At 52.9% G+C, this 19,662-nt stretch overlaps 6 protein-coding genes across 6 annotated transcripts; all 6 read right to left on the bottom strand.

The window, feature by feature from the left end:
- Positions 1 to 1,688: 1,688 nt before the first annotated feature.
- Positions 1,689 to 2,837, bottom strand: LOC126767095 (putative adenylate cyclase regulatory protein). Its single transcript, XM_050484702.1, has one exon. The coding sequence runs from the start codon at positions 2,835 to 2,837 to the stop codon at positions 1,689 to 1,691; it is 1,149 nt and encodes a 382-aa protein (XP_050340659.1).
- A 3,026-nt stretch (positions 2,838 to 5,863) lies between these two features.
- On the bottom strand, positions 5,864 to 7,818 carry LOC126767094 (protein mono-ADP-ribosyltransferase PARP3-like). Its single transcript, XM_050484701.1, has 3 exons — positions 7,680 to 7,818; positions 6,537 to 6,769; positions 5,864 to 6,424 (listed from the first exon to the last, which is right to left on the bottom strand). The coding sequence occupies exons 1-3, from the start codon at positions 7,816 to 7,818 to the stop codon at positions 5,864 to 5,866; spliced, it is 933 nt and encodes a 310-aa protein (XP_050340658.1).
- Positions 7,819 to 9,520: 1,702 nt separating this feature from the next.
- On the bottom strand, positions 9,521 to 10,168 carry LOC126767093 (ras-related protein Rab-18-like). The gene has a single exon (XM_050484699.1). It carries the CDS (start codon positions 10,166 to 10,168, stop codon positions 9,521 to 9,523), a length of 648 nt encoding a protein of 215 aa, XP_050340656.1.
- Positions 10,169 to 13,242: 3,074 nt separating this feature from the next.
- LOC126767092 (dual specificity tyrosine-phosphorylation-regulated kinase 2-like) lies at positions 13,243 to 15,311 on the bottom strand. The gene is made up of 2 exons (XM_050484698.1): positions 14,085 to 15,311; positions 13,243 to 14,043 (listed from the first exon to the last, which is right to left on the bottom strand). Exons 1-2 carry the CDS (start codon positions 15,309 to 15,311, stop codon positions 13,243 to 13,245), a joined length of 2,028 nt encoding a protein of 675 aa, XP_050340655.1.
- A 1,384-nt stretch (positions 15,312 to 16,695) lies between these two features.
- LOC126767091 (uncharacterized) lies at positions 16,696 to 17,541 on the bottom strand. The gene has a single exon (XM_050484697.1). The coding sequence runs from the start codon at positions 17,539 to 17,541 to the stop codon at positions 16,696 to 16,698; it is 846 nt and encodes a 281-aa protein (XP_050340654.1).
- A 352-nt stretch (positions 17,542 to 17,893) lies between these two features.
- On the bottom strand, positions 17,894 to 18,975 carry LOC126767096 (uncharacterized). The gene is made up of 2 exons (XM_050484703.1): positions 18,626 to 18,975; positions 17,894 to 18,539 (listed from the first exon to the last, which is right to left on the bottom strand). The coding sequence occupies exons 1-2, from the start codon at positions 18,973 to 18,975 to the stop codon at positions 17,894 to 17,896; spliced, it is 996 nt and encodes a 331-aa protein (XP_050340660.1).
- Between the last annotated feature and the right edge of the window lie 687 nt (positions 18,976 to 19,662).

The raw sequence follows: 19,662 nt of genomic DNA, 5'->3' as shown, positions 1-19,662 counted from the left end.
CGTAATGCAGGTGCTCCAAAAGAGAGCTTTGGGGTTGGCCGGCGTTTTTCCCCATTGTGCCCTTTAGTTGCCTTTGTTGCTGGAAAGGATGGAGGCAGCTCCCCGTTGTCTGGCTTTTGCTTTGTGGCGGGGGAAGGCGCCTTCCCATCCAGGGTAAACTGCCACTGTTGCCCACAAGCCCTCGGATGCCGGCCCCGCTTTCCACGGCAACGCCACCTTTTGCCTTCCTCCGCATCCGTGCTGCTGACCTCTGCTACGGAATGCTCAGAGCGAGATCGCTTCCGCGCTTCTCTCTTGGCGGCCAGACCAAGGCCGCGCGCGGTGGGTTTACGGCAACGGCACTCAAAAAGCGAACCGTCAGAATCCACACTTACACAACTGCTCGTGTCACTACCGGTAGTATCACTGGTGACTGACATTACCTCATCCTCCCTTGTGGCAGACGAGGAAGACGCCTTTTCCTCAGTCTCCGTCCTTGCCGTCTTCTTTGCTCGCTTTGGTGCGGCTTTTGCCCTCCCTTTGGCGGGTGGCCTTCGTCCTTTTGGCGGCATTCAAATGAACGGTGTTGGCGACGTTTTACTTTGTTGTCGTCGTTGCTGCTGTTTCAAAAAAAAACGAGATGGAGGCCGCAAACGACCAGCGACTAGACAAGTGCGTGAGCGAGTAGAGCGAAAGCGTGTGGAAGGCGGTATTTTGATGAGGAGCTATCAACCTTACGCAATGAACAAAAAAGAACAAAAAGTCTGCAGCGCGCCACGACAAGCTGACGTCAGTTTGATCAAGAAGGATTTTATCGTCAAGCACAAGCGATTATACAGCAAGGAATGAGGTTGGGAAAAAAACAAGACAAGATTAGACAAACAGCACGGACAACTTCTGCGTGCACTCTTTTCGTATTCAATGATTGGAACGAAGTGAAGGCAAAACCAACAGGAAAAGCAGCGAATTAAGGGCTCAGAGAGGAAAGCTCTCTGGTTGCTTGTGGGGCCTGAGGGCAGAATTGCACTGTAGCAGCCGCCTGCAATTGACGGTTTGTCTTCGTTTGATTCGTTCGTGCATCTGCGTATGGTTAAAGTAGGAAGAGAGAAAGAATGAAAAAGAAACACCTCCGTAGTCATTCGCAAAGCAAAGAATGAAATGAGACGTCTCGCAAGAATGGAGCCGCCTGTCAGTGTGCAATCGCAGGAATGTCCACGGTGCGATATGCAAGGTAACTTGCTGCCAGAAGAAACGAAAGAAGTTTTGAGAACTGGAACGAGTCCAGCATAAGCAGAAGTCCTGCCTCCCATCACGCAGCAAGTGGGAAAAGTGAACGACCCTTTGATGCACCTCTGTGCATGCGTTGATGAGTTGCCAAGCACGACAGAAATGACTGCAGTACGAGTACCTGAGATAAAACATATGGCTGAGTGAGAAAAACGACGTGTAAGCGTTCCGTGAAGACGGCTGCGTCATAACGTGTGTGTCAGTGTCTGTGTGTGTGTGTGTGTGTGTGTGTGCGGAGTCCGTGCCAGTAACGGGGCACTAGTGAATGAAGCGTAGATCGTTCTGCACGGTGGGACAAGAGGAGATCGTTTACGCTGCATGCTTTTCAGTTTGCTTGTTGCGAGGCACAGTAAAACGAAACTCTCAGGTAAGACAAGGCTGCCATGGCGGAGTGAAAAAGGGCAGAAAGAGCCATCGCGCCATTATCGCCTCCCAGCGAACAAGGAAGAGATATTCTTCAGCTGCGTGCACCCTCGCAGGTCAACCGTCTCCAACGAGACGCCCATCGTTCGCGGTGTATTGTCCATTGTCACGGTGTCCTTCACTAGCTCATAGACAGATTCAGCCGTAACGCGTGTTCCCTGCGCATTGATCCGCGTCAGCGTCTCGATGCTGGTTACGCAGCAGCAGTCGGTGATGTCGTCACACTCACTGATATCCAGCACGCGGAGGGACGGCGGTACTCCTTCGCAGAAACGCCGGAGACTTGCGTCACTGATAGTAGTGTTGCGCAGCAGCAGATGCGACAGGTACGGCAACGCCGCCAGCGGCTCAATCTCGGAGATCACAAAGCACTCCGCCAACGACAGCGCCTGTAGATGCACGCAGTTTTTCGCGATCACCACCACTGCGTTATTGTCCGTTGCCGTCAAGTGGAGGTCAAGGGCCGTCAACAGAGGAAGGAAACGAAGAGCCGACAGGTTGTCGCAATTGTTGTCCAGTTCGCTGAGCTGCAGGTAACTAAGACGCTGGAGAGCGCGGCGGTTCGTCTCACCCTCGTCAGAAGAAGAAGAGGCGGGAGGAGAGTACAGAATGGCCTCCATGAAGGGGGACGGTGCGACGGCTGCACAGCCGTTGATCCGCAGCGACCGCAACGTAGGCAAGGTCACCAGTGACGTGATAGAGGAAAGATTGATGCAGCTGGTCAAGTTGATCTCCGTCAGCGAAGTGCTGCACTCAATGCCGTGGAGACTGGTGATGCTGGGACACGTGTGTACCGTCACCCGGGCCAGATGCTTCAGCTCGCCAAGGCATCCAATGGTACGGAACTCCTTCGCATAGTTGAGGTAGATGGCGAGGTGTCGCAAGGATTGCAGGCGGCCCAGCAGCTTTTTTAGTCCTTCTGAGGTAAGAGGTGTGGCCGAGACGCCAAAGTACCGCAGAGAGGCCAGATGGTGAATCGCATTATCCCCGTCGCAAAGGCTGAGGGCGGTACCAATGTCTGTGTACTGCTCCGTGTCATCGTCGTGGGGAGAGAAAGGGTCTTCTTTCCTGCTTGCAGGCATGAGGGGGATGGCGCCATCGGCCGCAGGCGACGGCGGAAGTGTGAACCATGGACTGTGAATGCACATGATGCCGTTCACGGCTGGAAGGGAGGAAAGAAGGTAATGGAACAGCGACCTTTCGCCGCCGTTGTAGACGTGCAAAAACACTGGTGCAGGGCCGCTGTCAGCGAGCAGCGTGCCTGACCGATGTCTGGCCAGCCACCAACGCGCGTGGTCGAGGTGTTGCGCTGCCATTCGATGGGCGTCAACCCCTTCTTCACGCTCAACCCACAGGAACACAAGCACAATTTCTGACACGTCAAAGGAGGTGCGATCGCCGCTTCTGTTGCTGCTGCTGCTGCACAAGCAATCGGTGAGGCTGTCCAGGTAGTTTTGCACGCACCCCTGGCGACGTCCATACCTCTCACGCCCTCCAAGTCGCCAAGTCCCTCCAACGAAGGCACCGCGGTGGTATTGAAGAGGTAGGTGTGATCCACCGGATCACGCACCACAACATCGTCCCTTGGACAGGGCATCACCTCGAAGCTGGGGCTGCCGCTACCGCAGCACCGTCGGTAGAGTGTACGACCACAGCATTCGCCGTCGAGCCGCTCGTGACGTTCTTGGAGGGCGGGTCCAGCAACAGCACGAGGCCGCTGTCCCGCGGGCCTTTCAGTCTGCGAGAAGAGGCAACGCGGTTAAAGGCGGCGCACGGTACGCGCACGATGTTGTACTTCTCGCGCAGCCCAACACCGCAGTGGTTGGCAAAATTGAAGGTTGAGATATGGGTAAGATTGATTTGGAGAGACGCTCATTGCCGAAGGTTTCAGCCAGGCTTCGGCATGGCGGATTCGCGGCGCTGAAAGCTAGCGGCAGCGGCTCCTTGAAGTACCCTGCGACGTGACTCATTAAGTAAAACCGCGAGAGGTCAAGCGGAAGAGCGACCGTGCCACATTCTCCGGGTTGTCCGACATTTGTGCTGCTTGGGGGATTCGCGATGTGTCTACCGGAGAACGACGGTTTATCGTGCCAGCCTTCGCGAACCCCGCGGAACAGCAGGTGTAATGGACTAAAAAAAAAACGAAAAGGAGGGAAAAAGCGAAAGGCTGCCCTGTGCGATTCTGAAGACAGGTGCCGTCTCGTACGTAAAGCTTCGGTAGAACCCTATGCGAGGACCGAGTTTGCGGGTATGTAAAGCAATTCAGGAAAACAGAGGGGGAATTTGCTTCAGATAACGCTAAAGCGGGTAGACGACGTCACAGGTCACGGAGAGCCTGGAGAACAACTACAAGACGACAAAAGAAAAAAAAACAATGAGAAACAAAAAAAAGAAACACGCTAGTTTGCTTTTCGCAACGTACAGGAAAAAAAAAAGAGCAGTCGAGGTAGACTTCTATTGCTTCCAGTACGCTGTCACGGAGCAAGAAGACGCAACGGAGAAAGTGCAGAAGGGACAAGGAAATAGTGGTGGCGGAAAAACACATTTCATTTTCACAGGAGGAGATACAAAGACATCTGTTTGGTCGACGAGTCCCCCTGAACGGAACAGATGGTATTCAAGGCAACTCCTTGCACGGAAACGTGACAAAATGCTCCGCTGCATTTGCGTTTGGGTTTGTGTCTGAAGTGCGGGGAGGTGGGAAAAAGGAGGGCTGAGATTTTGAGGTTTTGAGGGGTGGAAACCGACATGCCACTGGTGAAACTGGCCTCAAAGAAATGGTAACGCGCAAATACTGCTGGATTGTGCAACACACACTTATTTCTGTCACGTACGTGCAAAGAGTGTATCACTCATAGCCTGAGGTTTCGCACGCGGCAGCGTTCTCTCCCTGTTCGTATTAACACTGTACGGCTCTTCCTTCGCGTTTCTTGAAAGCATGATAGAGAAAACCAGTGCTCAGTGTATAAAGGCAAAGCGCATTTTGTAGAGAACAGACAAAGACACCGCATCATGCCTACGCCTGACAACAAAACACGCAGCCTCTCTCTAGATGAAAAAAAAAGTCTTTTTTAAGAAAAAAATCAGACGTTGGAAATGTCGTCTGGTGCTGTGACAGCTGATGTGTTTAGTTTTCGGTTGTCCACACCAAGCAAACAGAAGGACAAAAAGCAGGGCAATTGAATGAACGCAAAGAAAGCAAGAGGGGATGGGGGAGTGGTGACGGAAAAGAAACGGGGGTGAGGGAAAAGTACTCTTGCTCTTCCTACTCTCAGGAGAGGAAAGGGGTGTCAGTAAAGAGCGGCCTCGACAGTCAAACGCACGTGGTGAAGTAAACGCACACACAACTCAAAAAAAAAAGGAAACGAATCACGTAAACTCCAGCTCCAACATATACTTGATCCTGGCTCGACTCTCCTCGTAGACCAAGTACCTGATTGAAAGAAGCTGCTGCCGCTGTACGAGGGTTGTTTGATGGGCTTTCCCTGCGGCACCGTGATGTCACCCCCACTCACCTTTCATCTTGATGCTCCGTTGGGGATCTGGCTCCTGTACGCCACACGCGAGAACTGATGTGGCGCCAAGCTTCTGACTTTTTCATAGTTCAGCGAGCCGTCGTCTTTTGTGATTCGATGAATGTTGTCACCCATGCATCCCTCAACGAGAAAACATAATGCCAGTGTTGTTGTGTCGGCCTGTATACCCGCACTCTTCCCATTTTCGCTTGCGAGGTAGATGCCTTTGCCCACACGGCCACCGGAGTGAGGCATGATGCGAAGGCCAGTCTTGAGGATGGCGGCAATGACAGCGATGTTCGTGCCGTGCAGCAAGTAACGGCCGCCTTCCTTGGCGTGTTTCTCCGCCATGCGCGCCTTGTCTTGGGGACGGTCGACGCGGAAGACGTTGCGCACGATCCATTTGCGATATCCCTCCGTTTCTTCCTGTATGTGTCGATGATCTTGTATTCGGGCAGATTTCCAGGGCGACAACCTCGAGCTTGCAGCCAAGCTCCTTGTACTGCTGATCGATTGGGTTCTCCTCCACCGTTTTCTTGGCGGCAACCGATTCATCCATGGCCACGGCAATCTGGATATCGTTCAACATGTCCAGCAGCTCGCATTTGCTCTTCACCATTTCTGCCGTGTTGATCACAGGCGGCCCTTGCCGTCCAAAGTCATGCGGAATGATGGTGTAGAAGCGGGAGAGGTGAGAGCGTCTCCAGCTCAGCAGTATCCTTAGCGCTGCGGGTGCGCTTGTTGATCACCGTCTCAATCGCCTCTAGGGCTTCGTAACCTCTCTCCACCTGTGACTTGGTGAGTTTGCCAAGAGGCATGCGATTCGCGTCGATGTTCTGCTCCTTCATCTTTGCCTTGAACATATCCTTGTTGAAAATGACTTTGAGGATGGACTGCAGTTGCGGTGGCAGTTTGCTGGGTTCGCCGCCACTGGCTTCGGTGGCTGAGGTCGCCACCGCCGCGGCAGCCCCGTCGCTGTTTGTGTTGTCCGTCTCCACGAGGTCGTACTTGCCGCTTGCCTTTTCAAAGGCGGCGTGGTTGTCCCTGACAGTCTTCCAGTCATTCTTCGTCTTGTCCTTGAACTTCCTCTCAAACGCCTGCTCCGCCACCACTCGAGTGCCTTCAACGAGTGCTTGCTGGCCAACCTCACCAACGCGCCCCCACCGCGTGAAGTATGCAAAGCGCCCGCCAACACCCTCGATAAGTTGGATAATATAGAACTTGTTGTTGTTCGACCCAATGTTGGTTTGATTTTAGCTTCACGGCCCACGGTTCCCCTGTTTGGGCATCAAAGGCAACTTGGCCGCTGAAGGAGGTGCAATGTGCGTCTACCGGCGGACGGACAGTGCACGAGGCTGTTGTCGAGGCAGCGACGGCCTTGGCGGCCTTGGCCGGAGCGGATGCGGAAGGCTCGGCGCGTCCACGCTTTGAAGCAGTCTTGGGAACGGCCTTCTTTGGAGGCTGCCTTCTTTGGTGTGCGGCTTTCTTTGGCGGCATAGCGATGTGCTTTTCCTGCTGGACTTTTTTCCCCCTGTCAATGGTTTGGCGTGTGGTCGTCAAAGGGTCTACGAAGATAATGAGTATTGCACAAAAAAAAAAAAAAAGAAAAAATTCGATGACGAAGTGGCAGGCAGCCTTGTATCACGGAGGAAAGAAAAATGCGTTAGTTGCTTGTAAGAGCGTGTGTCTGTGTGTCTTTCCTTTTCCTTTTTTTTCCTTGCTTCACCTTGATGATGGAATGAAAAAAAGATGCAAGCGAGACTCTCAACGGTCAGTAGACAGGCAGGACGCTTATTTTGCCAAGGTGTGCTTGAAAAATATGGAAATGTATTCTGTGCTCTCTGTGTGTGAGTGTGTGTGTGTGTATGCGGGTCAGCACAAAATGGTTCAGGGAGCCTGCAAGACGCATAAAAAAGAGTTCTTTCCTTTCACCATTCAAGGACTTCAGAGTCCATTAATGCATGAAGATGGCAGCGTGCCATTTTCGGAGCATCTACGGTCCAGCGTCGCGTGCATTGTTTTTCGCAAAACGCGATACGGCCTCCTGAACCACGTCGCGAACGCGTTCGTTGGGGTGTACCCAATACACTGTGGATGGTCCGGGTGCTTTCCGTAGAGAATTCCAGTATAGCGGCGACGTCGCCACGCCGTCTCCCCAGTCTGCACCACCAGCGGGCCGCCTGACATGCCGTGGTAGCACGCACTATGCGTTTCCCCGACGCCACGGCATACGCCCAGCGGATCGAGCACCGTCACCGTGGTGTGCGCGCGCGTGTCTGTCGTCCTTCGACATTCTGCAAGTCCTTCAGTAACGCGTCGCGATCGGCTGATGGCAGCTTTTGCAGCAAGGAAGGGTCAAAGGTGTCCAGCTCTCCAAACCGCCCCGTCCCACGGAAACCTTCAATAACGCCGGCAGTGTCTTTCTTCAAAACCCGCGCAGCCGGGAGCAATGGCAGAGCGGGCGCACGCAGGAACATGTCTGCACCAGGGAAGCTGGTGGCCACTGGCGCAGGGACAGCAGCGCCACGTCCAGCGTGGGGTGCACAGAGAGGATGCTCAGCGCCTCGCTCTGCGCGGCTGTGGCGTCACCTGTGGCGAGGTTGTACGCGTACATTCTGCCCGTGACGTACCGCGCCTTCCGGTAGTTTTCCGGGATTTTTAGGTCCGCGCTGTTTTGGGTGTAATCCCAAGGTGCAAATGTGTGTTTGGCACTCAGGAAGAGGGCCGATCTTGTTGACCAACGGCAGTTGTGGCCGGCTCTTCATCGCCAGCGCAGCCGTCGCCAAGCGGCTCGACGCGGAAGGCTGTTCCCATCATCAACCACAGAGGATGGGACATCTTACCAGGCACGTGCAGAAAAGAGAGCACAGGAAAGCAGCAGCCGCTCCATTTCTGCATGGTGTAGTTCTTGTAGCGGCAGTGCACAAACAGGTGCGTGCAGCTCCGTGAAGGGAAGTCGACCTGGAGGAGTGAAAATGTGAGAAAACCGTTGGTTGTGGGAGACAAGAGACAAACAATCGAAGTGGGTGTTTTGCTTTTCTTCCTCTTCTTTTTTCAACAGTATGAATCACTTTGTGCCTTCTCCGTTTTCTACGTGCAGAAACGAGCGGCTTCGGTGCATTTCCCATTGCATGCAAATTGTCGTCTCGCAGTGGAGTGGTTTTCGTTGTTGTTGTTGCTGTTTTGTTACGAAGCTTCACACCGTCGGCGAATGACAACTGGGATTCGTGCCTGATCGGCGGTGATCGTGTCCTTCAACCGTCTTCGACCATGTAGCTGTCAAAGATCGTTTCCCCGTTGTCGACGCTCTCCGAAATCGTAACTGCAACCGACGCGCCGCTGTCAATGCATCACGCAGTTCTGCGAGTACCGCGGTATCCGAGACTGCCACACGCCCGGCGTACTCGTCACCGTTGTCGTGCATGAGGGAAAGCAAGCCTTCGCTTTTCCCTCTTCCGTCGCATCAAGGAGTGTCAGCACTCTCACGCGGTGCGCCGATGTTGATGGGCCTGCGGCGTTGGTGCCGCTTCCCTCTTGCCCAAGCACGGACCAATACGGCTGCAGCAGCTTGTCCTTCTGCGACGAGGTGAACACACGGTGAAAGGCATCTTAAGCGCGTCGTCGAGCAACTTGAGAATGGGTGGCTCACCGGCGCTCCCGGCGTCCTGTGACGCGGGGTTCGTGTGATGCGCAAGGATGGCCATGTAGAGATTGCACTGTGCCGCCTTGGTAAACCGGTGCTCTTGGTTGCGAAAGAGAAACCGGCGTAGCGCTGCGATTTCATTCACAAGTTGGTTCCCACAAAGCTTTGCCTCGGCTGATTCCCTGAACTGCTTTGCCCGTTCGTCTTGGCTGGACATAATGGCTCGTTTGTGATTCGCGTCTGAACGCGCTAGTCGCTGCGGGAGTTGCGCGAGTGCGTCGGGATGTCAGGCTCTTTGCTTCAAAGGGTCCAATGAGAGTGCTCACCCAAAACTCCGCTGCTGAAGTAATTGACTTCCAAAGAAAAAGGTAAAGGTGCGAGAGAGAGAGAGAGAAAGAAAAACAGAGAAAAGCAAATGATGGACGCTCCAGTAGAGTGTCAACAGACCCAGTTCACGATTCAACGCGACAAACGTCCTCTCGCCGCACTGTCGCTTTTTGTAGGCCTCGCCGTGCAAAGGCGTCTTTGCCAATCACGGTGACGCTGCGATTCTGAAGCATCAACTTTTGTCACGAAGGGTGGTTCTGTCAGCATCGTACTCATTATCTCGGTGTTTTGGTGTCAGCAAAAAAGAAAAAAAAAGATTGACTTCTAGGATCGTCGGGCATGGCAGCTAACAGCAACCACCACCACCGCTGTTGAGGTCCTCATCGCGAAGGGTGGTCCCTCTCCCACGCTGCATACTTTCCATCTCGCTCAGCTTGTCAAACACGTTCCGGGCAACTTCATCAAACGCCTGCGCGACGCCAACCTGCGTTTTGGCAGACGTGAGGGCAAAAAGCATGGCGTGCTGCTTAGCAAAACTCTGCGCAGTCGCCTTGCTCACAGCCATGTCACCTTCCATTGGGCAGCGGTCTACCTTGTTGCCGATCAGCAGGTAGATCACGCTGTCCTCGTCGCGCTCACTGCGGCAGTAAGCGTTAGCCTCCTCCAGCCATTCTTGTAGACCGGTAAAAGTCTGCGGCTCGTTCACATCATACACCAGCACCACCGCGTTCGCACCGCGATAGTAAGAGCTGGTCAACGTGCGGAACCGTTCCTGGCCCGCGGTATCCCAAAGCTGCATACTTAGCTGCTTTCGCTGCCCGAGGTGGGCATCCAGTACCTCAACCTTTTTCACCCTAAAGTCAATGCCAATGGTGGCGTTGATGTCCTCGTCAAAGGCGCCGCTTGTGAAGGACAAGAGGAGAGAAGACTTGCCCACACCACTATCTCCAATAAGCAGGACCTTAATGCTAAGGTCGGCTTTCCCCGTTGACATTTCACAGAGCTTTCCCCTTCAAAAGTCAGTCAGCAGGCAGAAAAGAGAAAGCCGTAAAGGGTAAAATAAATGTGGATTCGGAGAACTGAATAGGCTCTTCAATGCTCTCGGTGAAGGAAAAAAAGAAGAAGAAGAGCGTTCCCCTTTTCATTGTGTCGAGGAGCGTGATGACGGAGACGTTTGTAGGTCTACCAAACGGCTACTTCCCAATACAACCCTGAAAAGAGGCCTGCATTTGCCTTTTCAGTTTTTCAATGGCGTACCGTGAACGTGGCTGCAGCGATGTGGCTGCAGGTTCTTTGTGTGTGTGTGTGTGTTTGTTTGTTTGTTTGTCTCAAGAGTAAGAGACAAAAGCAAAGCACGTTGGAAAAACAGCCGAACTCCTGCGTGCAGACTCGGCGGAGAAAAGGTGAACAACAAAAAAAAAAAGACAGAAAGCGAGTCATAGTGAAGTCGGCGCACAAAACTGCAGAGATCGTGGCTGACACCGAAAGAAGCTTGCTGCTGCTGCTTTTTAGTCGTCGTCTTCCTCGTCGTCGTCAACACCGTACACGCCGTACCACAGATCCACGTAGCCCTCATAAATCCAGTTGGTGATGAGTGCGTAGGTGGTAAGACACAGTGCATTCGCCACCGCGATCATCAGCATCGCCGAACGCGGGCGGACGGCGTCCTCTGCGCAGCCGCGGCACCATCGCGATGCACAGCTATCATAGAGTCGGCGGGCCAACATCTTTTCCCCCACCGCCTTGCTGGATGGCCGCAAAAGGGCGCGTGTTAACATCCTTGTATTGCTAATGGTTGTTGGTAGGCGTGGTGAGGTAGGAAATGAGCAAAAAGCAGACGTGCCGTTCACCGGTGGAGGCGGGTGGCAGCACACGCACACTAGAAAAACGTTTCAAAGGGACGAGAGACGTGCAAGACGAGTTGTACACACGCGCGCGGCCATCATCCGCTGGACGCTGCGGCTCCTGTTGGCCGGTCGGGGGAGCGGAGATCCGGCACTTTGTAAAGGGTGGGTGCCCAGCACCATAGACCCGACACAGGAGCACAGGAAGCTCTATGGAACACACTGTCACTCGGCGGGAGTTGCCGATTAAACCGTAGCGCTGTAGTAGCCTCTTTTTTTTTTTTTTTTTTTGCTGCAGACTTCTCTGTGAGAAAAGAGAGAGTAAAGATGGTAGAGAAGTACAGTTCACGCTAGCGAGGTGAATGGACCATGTCATGAAAGTGAAAAGAGAAAAAAGTTAAGAAAATCGGCGGGTAACAACCGGAAAGCACAAAGTGAAAAAGATGTGTCACACAACTCGAAAGCTCAGGGCAATGCCGGTAAACAAAGACAGTGGCGTTGAAGACAAATTGAAACCTAATGAACTTTTTTTTAAAGAAGTGAGAAAGAAGGAAGCAAAAAAAGAGAAAGCGAAAAAAGGGTCTCCCGCGTCGCTCTGCGCACTAGGAACAGGGAGATCAAAAATGGTAAAAAAACTTTGAAACACATAAAAAAAAAAAAGAGAAAAGACGTGAAAGAGAAGAAAAGAAAAGTGTCACTGAACTTTGATAAAGACACATCTCTTTTCGATCAAGAAGATGAAAGAGGCAAAAAAAAAAAGAGTCAATGCAACACAAAGTCCGAAGACTTTTTTTTTTTTTGAAAGAGAGGAGGAAGAGAAGAAAAGCATGTGCTGGCAACTGGAAGCTCACCTAAAGAATGCTCATGAAAACATGTATGAATGATTGCAATTCTTTTTTCTTGAAGCGTTTCTTCCCGCAAGTGGCACTTTTAATTGGTGCGTGTTGCGTTCGGCTCTACTGCAAGATCACGTCAGCCTTCGAGCTGAAGTGGGAGGAGTGGCACCGGAATCCCGTGATCGAGCTCCCGCGATAGGACGTTGAGGACCTTGCTCTCCCTGAGCGTCGCCTTCGTAAGAGTCCTTTCGCTTTCCTGGATGCGGATCCACGGACGTCCCACCGAATGCGCTGCACCGCTAGAGCCAGGAACCGCCTCAGCATCCACCTCCCACCGCAGCAGCCAATCGGCTTGACTCGTTTTCCACGGTAACGCCACACGTGAATACTGCGACGCCTTGGCGGGTTGAGGAAAAGCGTTCGAAGTAACGAAGGCCACTCCAGCAAGAGAGAGCAGCCTGTTTTTCAGTCGATCTCATGTACTGCTCTTCGTTGTACGCAATTGGGGAGGGAATGCAGAGCCCTTTGGCTTTCCACTTCGTGTGGAGGTAACGTGCACTTTGATACTACGGTAAGGTAGTCCTGGCATCGTCAGGTGTGAACAGAGTTAACAGACAAAAAAAAAAGAATGAAAACAGTGATGTGTTCGTATTCTCAATACACGACCAATTCGAGGAAAAAAGCAAGAAAAAGTGTAGTTCTACGTTGGTGAACATGATACCGGGTGCTTTCACCCGCTTTGAACAGCAGAGAGTAAACCTGTGCAAAATGCTTTTCGAGAAACAGCGCTGAAATAGCATAACTCCCTGTGTCGTAAACTGGGAAAAAAGTTCCACCAAAGGCAACAAGGAGAGACTCCTTCGTGGTGACTACATGGGGGGCAAGTGGGTAGAAATGCTGTTGGCACCGGGCCCAGGAATTTCTGCTGCTTCGGTGTGCCGCACAAGACGCGCGCACGCCGCTGCCGGGCGTACTCGTGGCGCCGTGCGTTCAGCGGGCTCGTCGAGTGAACCGACGTACCCTCATGAACCCCGCCGCGCGCTACAACGTTGCCATTGGTACTGCTGACACTTGGACGTGGAACGGCTGCTGCCGACACCGGGACTGGCGAGTTGTGAGAAGTGATGGGCGGAAGTGCCACACTTGCGCGCCGGTCGCCATTCGTGGCGTCCCCATTTGTCGAGTTCACCAGAGAAGCCGTTTTGGCTCCTTCTCCACGCGGCGCGTACGGTCTTGCCGGTCGATCCTCCGCCGACGGGGCGGAAAATCTCCTGCCCCCGTTTTTAGCGCTGTCATAGATGCTAGTACCGAACCGTCTGACAAGAGAGGCCACATCAGTGCGTGCGTTGCAACTGTTCGTGTAGTTATTGTGTGTGCTCTCCGCCGCATCATTGTCTGACTGCTGGTTTACACGGGTGCCCGCCACAGCATGATTGTTTCCACGCACCGGGCGAGCTGGTGCCGCATGGTTGACGCTGCTCAGCTGCCGTGCTTGGCCAGCCGGTGGCTGAAAGTTGCACACCGCCTTGGGCTTTAACGCAGACGGGTCGAGCGCGACAGCAGGCATGGGGGCTCTGGGCTGCACGCCTGCCGTTGACGCCGTGTTTTGGGGTATGCTTGTCCGTCGTTGCTTCGGTGACAGACTTGCGGAGGGGGACTCGGCCCCAAAGAGGGGCATTGGACTTTTTTGTCGCTGTGCTCGCGTTCCCGTTCGCAAGGGCCGCCTGGGACAGGTGGATGACTGGTTTGTTCGGCGCTGCACCGCTCGCCCCACCTATCTGCGCGTCTTTGGTGAGTTTCGCGCCACCACCACCCTCGCCTCCGCCGGACTGACTCAGCGAATTCGACAGCTTAGCTTGCCGCACGCTAGGGGGCACGGAGATGCTGACGCTGTGGTGATCCGCCACAACAAGAGAGCGGGCATTCTCTGAGAACCCAGAGTCCTCAAGGCCATCGCGAGACTCACCGGCATTGTTCTTCGCAGAATCTCCGTTTCCAGCATCAAATGTGAGCATCGCCAGACGGCAACGCTTTGGTGAGCTCAGTCCCCCACTCGTCTTCAAGAAGTCCTTTGTGCCCACGCTCTTTGTGTCGGTCACTCCCCTCACGGAATGATCGACTGCAGGCGCCGGCTCTGCGACCTTGGTCGCTGTCTTTTGCGCCCCACCCGCCACTGCCACCTCGTTCACCTCCTTGCGCGGGGCCGAAGCCTCGACAGCGGGCGCGGCACTGTGAAGACAAACTCATCCTCGATCCATGGATGGCGCATGGCCTGTCTAGGCGGCACGCGGTCGTCAGGGTCCCAGCGCAAGAATTGATCGAGAAAGCTAATGAATTCATCATCGCAGTCTAGGCCAACGAACGAGGAGAACGTCTTAGTTCCTGGGGTATGCAGACGTCCCTTGGAGTTCGGCACGGTTTTAGGCTCGAGGTCATCTTCAAAGTATAGCCGTCTCTTTTTGGCGGCCATGATCATGCTACCAGGAGGCTTCCCAAGGTACTCCATGATGCACGCAAGCTGATCCTTCTCATTCTCGCCTGGAAAGAGGGGATAGCCCGTGGCGAGCTCGCACAGGATGCAGCCAAAGCTCCAAAGGTCGATGGGCCGTCCATACGGCAGCCCTAAAATGACCTCTGGGGCTCTGTAGAACCGTGATTGAATGTAGGTGTACGCGCAACTCGAGTCGTAGCATGCGGAGCCCAAGTCTGCTACCTTTACAACGTCGCTAGAGGCATCGGTCTTGTACAGAATGTTTTCCGGTTTAAGGTCGCAATGGATGATGTTCTCCTTCCAAAGAAATGTCAGCGCAACTAACATGCGCGCGGCCACTTTCCGCACCGAGGCGATGGCCATGGGGTAGAACTGCGTTTGCTCCATGTGATCGTAGAGGTTGGTGCCGAGCAGCTCGTACGCGATGCACATATGCGAGCGGAACGTGAAGTTGGAAAACATCTGCACAACATTGTACTTGCCAAGTGGGTCCTTGTCGTGAATGTGCTCCAAAATCTGTATTTCTGTCTTGGCTTGATTTGCAACCTTCTTTTTGTTGCGGATGAGCTTTATTGCGACGCAATCTCCCGTTGCATGGTCAATGGCTTTCACAACTTGGCCAAAGGCACCGGAGCCAAGGTGGCCAACAATCTCGTAGCGGTACGCGATGTGGTCGCCCTCTACGATCACGTACTCCCCGTTATCAGTGTCGTAGCCATCGTTCGGGCCAGACGTTGGCGCCTTCACCTTACTCTTGCAGTTTTGCCCAACATAGTACACCTCAGGGTAGCCTTCTATCTCCCGCTTTTCGTAGAAAGTGAGCTTGTCGCTAAACTTCTTGGCAGCCCTTGTCGGGGTTATCACACCACCAGTTCCTGGGGATCCTCTACCATCCAAGGCTACTTCGCTGTGCAACGTAGGTTTCAACGTGTCTCGTGCGCCGATAATGACTGATCTCGTAGCCATCAGCGCTCTATTCTCAACTGTGTAGTCCCCAAAAAGAAGCGCGTATGAACGAATATGAAACAATGGAATGAAGATCAAGCTATTCAGAAAGCCTTAGAACGCAAAATATCAGGTTTGTTTGAGAGAGAAAAGAAGCAAAGACACAAAGAAGAAGAAAACCTGAATACCAAAAAAAAAGTCAACTATGGATGAGAGAAAAAAAAAAACGGGTGCTATGATACAAGTGCGCGAGAAAAAAAAAAACAAGAGTCGCTAAAAAAATTTGAAATAGAAAGTGTTCTTTGTCCAACAGGGTAAACACGTCTGATGAAAAAAAAAGAAGTGGTTTTTTGGCACGTCAACACTGTTTTTGTTCTCAGCGTGAATGGGTGAGAGTAGTGTTGAAAAGACGCTTACACACAGAAAAAAAAAAAGGAGAAGTGAAAAGGTGGGAAAGAGGGAAAAAAAAATGGTATCTGCGTGTGACAAAAAGCTGACAGATGAACGTAAAAAAAAAGAAAGAGATGAAATGACACCCGTTCAAAGAAAGCACAATCAATGCAAGCGGAATCAATGACACACACCGTAAACAAGCAACGAAACGCTGTACACAAGAAGAAGAGAAAAAGAAAAAGATGTGTCAACGCTTGCAAAAAAGGTAGGTGCAAAACTTCTGAAAAGAAAAAAAAAAGAAGAATGAAGTGGAGGTGAGAAGCGATTAAGCTTTGACGAGGTCGAATGAGAGGAAAACAAAAAAGCACTGCTGAAGTAGCTTACAACTACATGACATAGAAAAGGAAGTCCTGACTTTTGTTGACGCCAGTGAAAGGCTAGCGCTTTGATTCATGTACGTCCTTAATGAAACCTCTTTTATTGTTGCTGTTGGTGTTGCTATGCCAAGCGTTTGGTCTGTCGACCCTACACACTGCGCTAGGATGAGCGCAGCACAAAATCCAGACACACCAGAATAGAGTCGGGCACCCCAACCATCAGACTGGCTTTTCGAGAAGAGCCGCAATCCTGCCAACTTTGTCAAACCACTCCATCCAGAGGTCGGGTTCGGTAGCGGGGTTAGGCTCCCTGAGTTCGAAGAGTCTTTCCGAGTACTCCTCGTAGCCCAAGGAGTTGTACGCATGCGCCGAGATGGCGCCGCCGCAAGGCATCTTTGCATCTTGCAGCTTGCCAGACTGCAGTAACACCGGTACATCCCAGCTGCTGTGTGCCGTGTACTGTACGCGGTAGCCTAGCAGGCACCAGGCCATCTCCGCTGCTTGGTTCACACCCCTGCAGCACTGGGACTCGTGGCCACCAGTCGACGGGCACACCAGGAGGCAACAGTGGCCGTAGTCCTCGATCATGTGCTGATTGTTGCAGCGGAGACGGCGAATGTTACCATCCTCGGGAGTCAGCAACAGCGCCGAGCACAGCGTTCGGATGTGTTCAGTAAAGCGACCGCGCACCGCAGGGTGGGGAATGCACGAGGCAAGAAGCCGACGAGGCCATCCACCTTGACGTGTTTGGCGGCTTCGGCCAGCCAGGCTTTTTCCTTGGCGCGCCGGGTCATTTCCACGCCTAGCTTTGCGTCGGCCAACAGCTGTAGGATTCCAAGCACCATCCCCTTGTCTCTTTGCTTCTTCTCGACGAGAGATGTGCGGTTTTGCTTTTCCTCGGCCTCGAGGACCTGGCGGCTCTGATGCTCAAAGAGAATAAGTTGAGAGAGATCCTCCGCTACACGGCCAGCCCACGCCTCCGCCGCCGCCCGACGCAGCAGCTCCGCGTCGTGCTTCCTCTCAATGTCTGCCAGCACAGCTGAATCCTCAAGAAGAAGGCTTCTTCCCTCAAGCACGGCTGCCCTAACGGCCTCCTCTCGTTCATCTGCAAGCTCGTCCCCCTGGTTCTCATCGTCCTTCACATTTGTTTGTGCCCTTCTTTCCAGCGGGGACTCGTACAGTAGCCGGTAAACTGCGGCAACAAAGCTGTCGAACAAGTCTTCGATTTTTCCACACATCATCTCACTGTAAATCTGCCGATTAGGATCGGTCTCACGAGCCCTCGCAACAATCTTCGCGATGCGCGGAGCGCCATTACCGACAGCTGCGCCAACTGCACTGGCCACGCTAAACAAGGCGTCCGTCGAAGGAGAGCCTGCTTCTTCGTTTGCATCGTTGCTGGCGTCGTGCTGGGCATAGAGCACCTCTACATTCTCTTTCAACGTGTCCACAAGACTTACAAGCTTCTTGTACTCCGTCATTGCGCTGCGGGTAAGCAAATAGGTGTGAAAAATGGAAACAGCTACAGCGCCTCCGCAGCCAGCAGTGACCTTGCTAGTGTAACCACAAACAGAAAAAAGGGAGAAGAACACAAAAAAAAAAAAGCGGCAGCAGCGAAGAGATGAAAGTGCATTGCGGTAAAAAGAAACCGCTCATAAAGAGGCAGCTTGTTTGCCAACCTTGCTGTACAAGGAATGCACTCGGGGAGAAGCCAACTCGCAAGTTTCCCTTTGGCACCTCGCAGTCTCTTGGCTGTTCGCAGGATCAAACGTTTAGCATTGATCGTGTTTCCTTTTTTTGGCTTCTTTGTTGCTGGGGAATTTGTGAATTGCCTCATTTTTTTGGCAAAGCGCATTGTAACTCCAAACAGTGAGCCAACGCTTCCACAAAGTAGTTTTCATCCGTAATGGCCCGGTATGCGTTGACGGGCACACAGAACGGTTCCTCTCGCGCAACGCCCAAGACGCTCTCCCCGGTTTTCGCGTCGCGGACGTCCACGATAGAATGCTCGTCACCTAGTGCGATGTTGTCGTCAAAGAACACGTGGAATCGATCGTCCTCCGTGGAGATTGGAAACACTTTGCCGCCAATGCGCCGCTCAGCGGCTTGTGCCCACGAGGGGTAAAAGTCAACCACGCCACCAACGTGTCCAGATCCAGCAAAGTACTGTTCGAGATCGTTATCCAAGGTTGCAAAGCTCGTGGCGTGGACGGTGTTGAATCCAGGCATCCGGGAGAGCTCCTTGCGAATGACGTCAGCACTTGCGCCGTGCACCTCACTGAGAACTGTGGATTCCAACGTGTAAGCTGACACACAGGGGCCGCGGCAAAAAAAGAGACGTTCCCTGTCACGGTACATGCACCCGGTCAATGGGGTGGTGCGGCTCTCCCGCAGGCGTTGCAGGAAGGGACCTCGAGGCTTGCAAGCGTGTTCGCCCTGCACGAACTGTTGCCACTCCAACAGAACATCCTTCAAGTCACTGCCGAATGTGCGGAAAATGAGGGTAAACGGCCAGTCAAGCTCCGACAACACGTTCACCAGCGTGAAAAAAGACGGAATGATCACGTAATACTTGAGAGGGTCAGCCTGTGCGGTGAGGCACCGCCGTTGCTCCTCCACAAGCGAAGCGTACTCTTCACCTCACCCGGAAAGGTGAACTTTTGCGTTGCAGCTTTACGCTGGTCAGTCACGCCTTTCCACACCGCACTCCGCTCCTTCTTGGGAAGATCCTGCATCCCTGGTGGCTCGCAGTGAAGACTGTCAATGTACACGTCGTACGTGATGGGTTCTTCGTTGCTCAATGCAGAGGGCGACAGCTTTCTGTCTTTTGGCCCAAAGAGTGCGTGCCATTTGCCAGACTCATCCATCTTGCCGTAGACGTTAGCCGCGGCGTTACTGTTCAGTACATCCTCCATCGTCCTGCCACCCGCTATGTCCACCTGGATGATTGTTTTGTTGATATCCATGTGAAGCAATAGATGCCTTTTAGGGCACCGTTCCAAAAAAGCACGAGACATGACAACAAAAAAAAAACTGAAAAAGGAGTTTTTCTATAGTTAGCAAAGAACAAATGAGAAAAGAAGTGGATTGTGTGCTTCTTTTGCAGCCTAAGGAAAGGGGGTTTGGCAGACTAAACGGTCGAGCCAAAATGCTTCAAATGAGAAAAGCGAATACAAGCCTCAGACACACACACAAAAAAAAAATGCACACGCATGCAGATGCGTGCCTTCTGCGGACAGGTACTCGAGTACGAAAAAACTCATTCCTTTGTTCTAAGCTTGATCACAAGCTCACCTTCTGTTTTTTTTTGTTTGTTTGTACTTTAAGGGTCCCCTCGTAAGATCACGCGTTAGTGAACAAGGTTGCTGCGATACGCAGGCGTCCAAAGTTGGTACAAACTCATTGAAGTGCGCGCCAACGCGCTTTCTCATCAAAAGCCCAGAGAAAAAGCGTTTTGTGCGGTTGATGTTTTACCTCATCTGTGCAGGTGTGTGTATGTGCGCTTGAGCTAGCACCAGCACTAGTGATGCGTGCTGGGATGAACGGCCACGTGTGGCACCTTTTGTTCCGCCCTCTTACAGAGGCTGGTTCACTGCTGCTGG

This window comes from Bactrocera neohumeralis, unplaced genomic scaffold (assembly GCF_024586455.1).
Source record: "Bactrocera neohumeralis isolate Rockhampton unplaced genomic scaffold, APGP_CSIRO_Bneo_wtdbg2-racon-allhic-juicebox.fasta_v2 ctg4002, whole genome shotgun sequence".
Lineage (NCBI taxonomy): Eukaryota > Metazoa > Arthropoda > Insecta > Diptera > Tephritidae > Bactrocera > Bactrocera neohumeralis.
Note: the sequence above shows the minus strand (reverse complement) of the source record. Positions and strands in the feature narration are given on the sequence as shown.

Bases quoted from the DNA above. Each gene is read 5' to 3' on its own strand.
- LOC126767095 (XM_050484702.1), bottom strand. From the start codon at position 2,837: ATGTGCATTCACAGTCCATGGTTCACACTTCCGCCGTCGCCTGCGGCC.
- LOC126767094 (XM_050484701.1), bottom strand. From the start codon at position 7,818: ATGTACGCGTACAACCTCGCCACAGGTGACGCCACAGCCGCGCAGAGC. The intron at 6,770-7,679 runs GTTCCTGCGTGC...TTATCTTCGTAG, and splicing joins AGCTTCCCTGGTGCAGACAT to ACCCTTTGACGACCACACGC. The intron at 6,425-6,536 runs GTAGACGCACAT...AACAACAACAAG, and splicing joins CGTGCACTGTCCGTCCGCCG to TTCTATATTATCCAACTTAT.
- LOC126767093 (XM_050484699.1), bottom strand. From the start codon at position 10,168: ATGTCAACGGGGAAAGCCGACCTTAGCATTAAGGTCCTGCTTATTGGA.
- LOC126767092 (XM_050484698.1), bottom strand. From the start codon at position 15,311: ATGGCTACGAGATCAGTCATTATCGGCGCACGAGACACGTTGAAACCT. The intron at 14,044-14,084 runs GTGCCGCGCCCG...CCGCGCAAGGAG, and splicing joins AGGATGAGTTTGTCTTCACA to GTGAACGAGGTGGCAGTGGC.
- LOC126767091 (XM_050484697.1), bottom strand. From the start codon at position 17,541: ATGACGGAGTACAAGAAGCTTGTAAGTCTTGTGGACACGTTGAAAGAG.
- LOC126767096 (XM_050484703.1), bottom strand. From the start codon at position 18,975: ATGGAGGATGTACTGAACAGTAACGCCGCGGCTAACGTCTACGGCAAG. The intron at 18,540-18,625 runs GTGATCATTCCG...CACATTCGGCAG, and splicing joins CTGACCCTCTCAAGTATTAC to TGACTTGAAGGATGTTCTGT.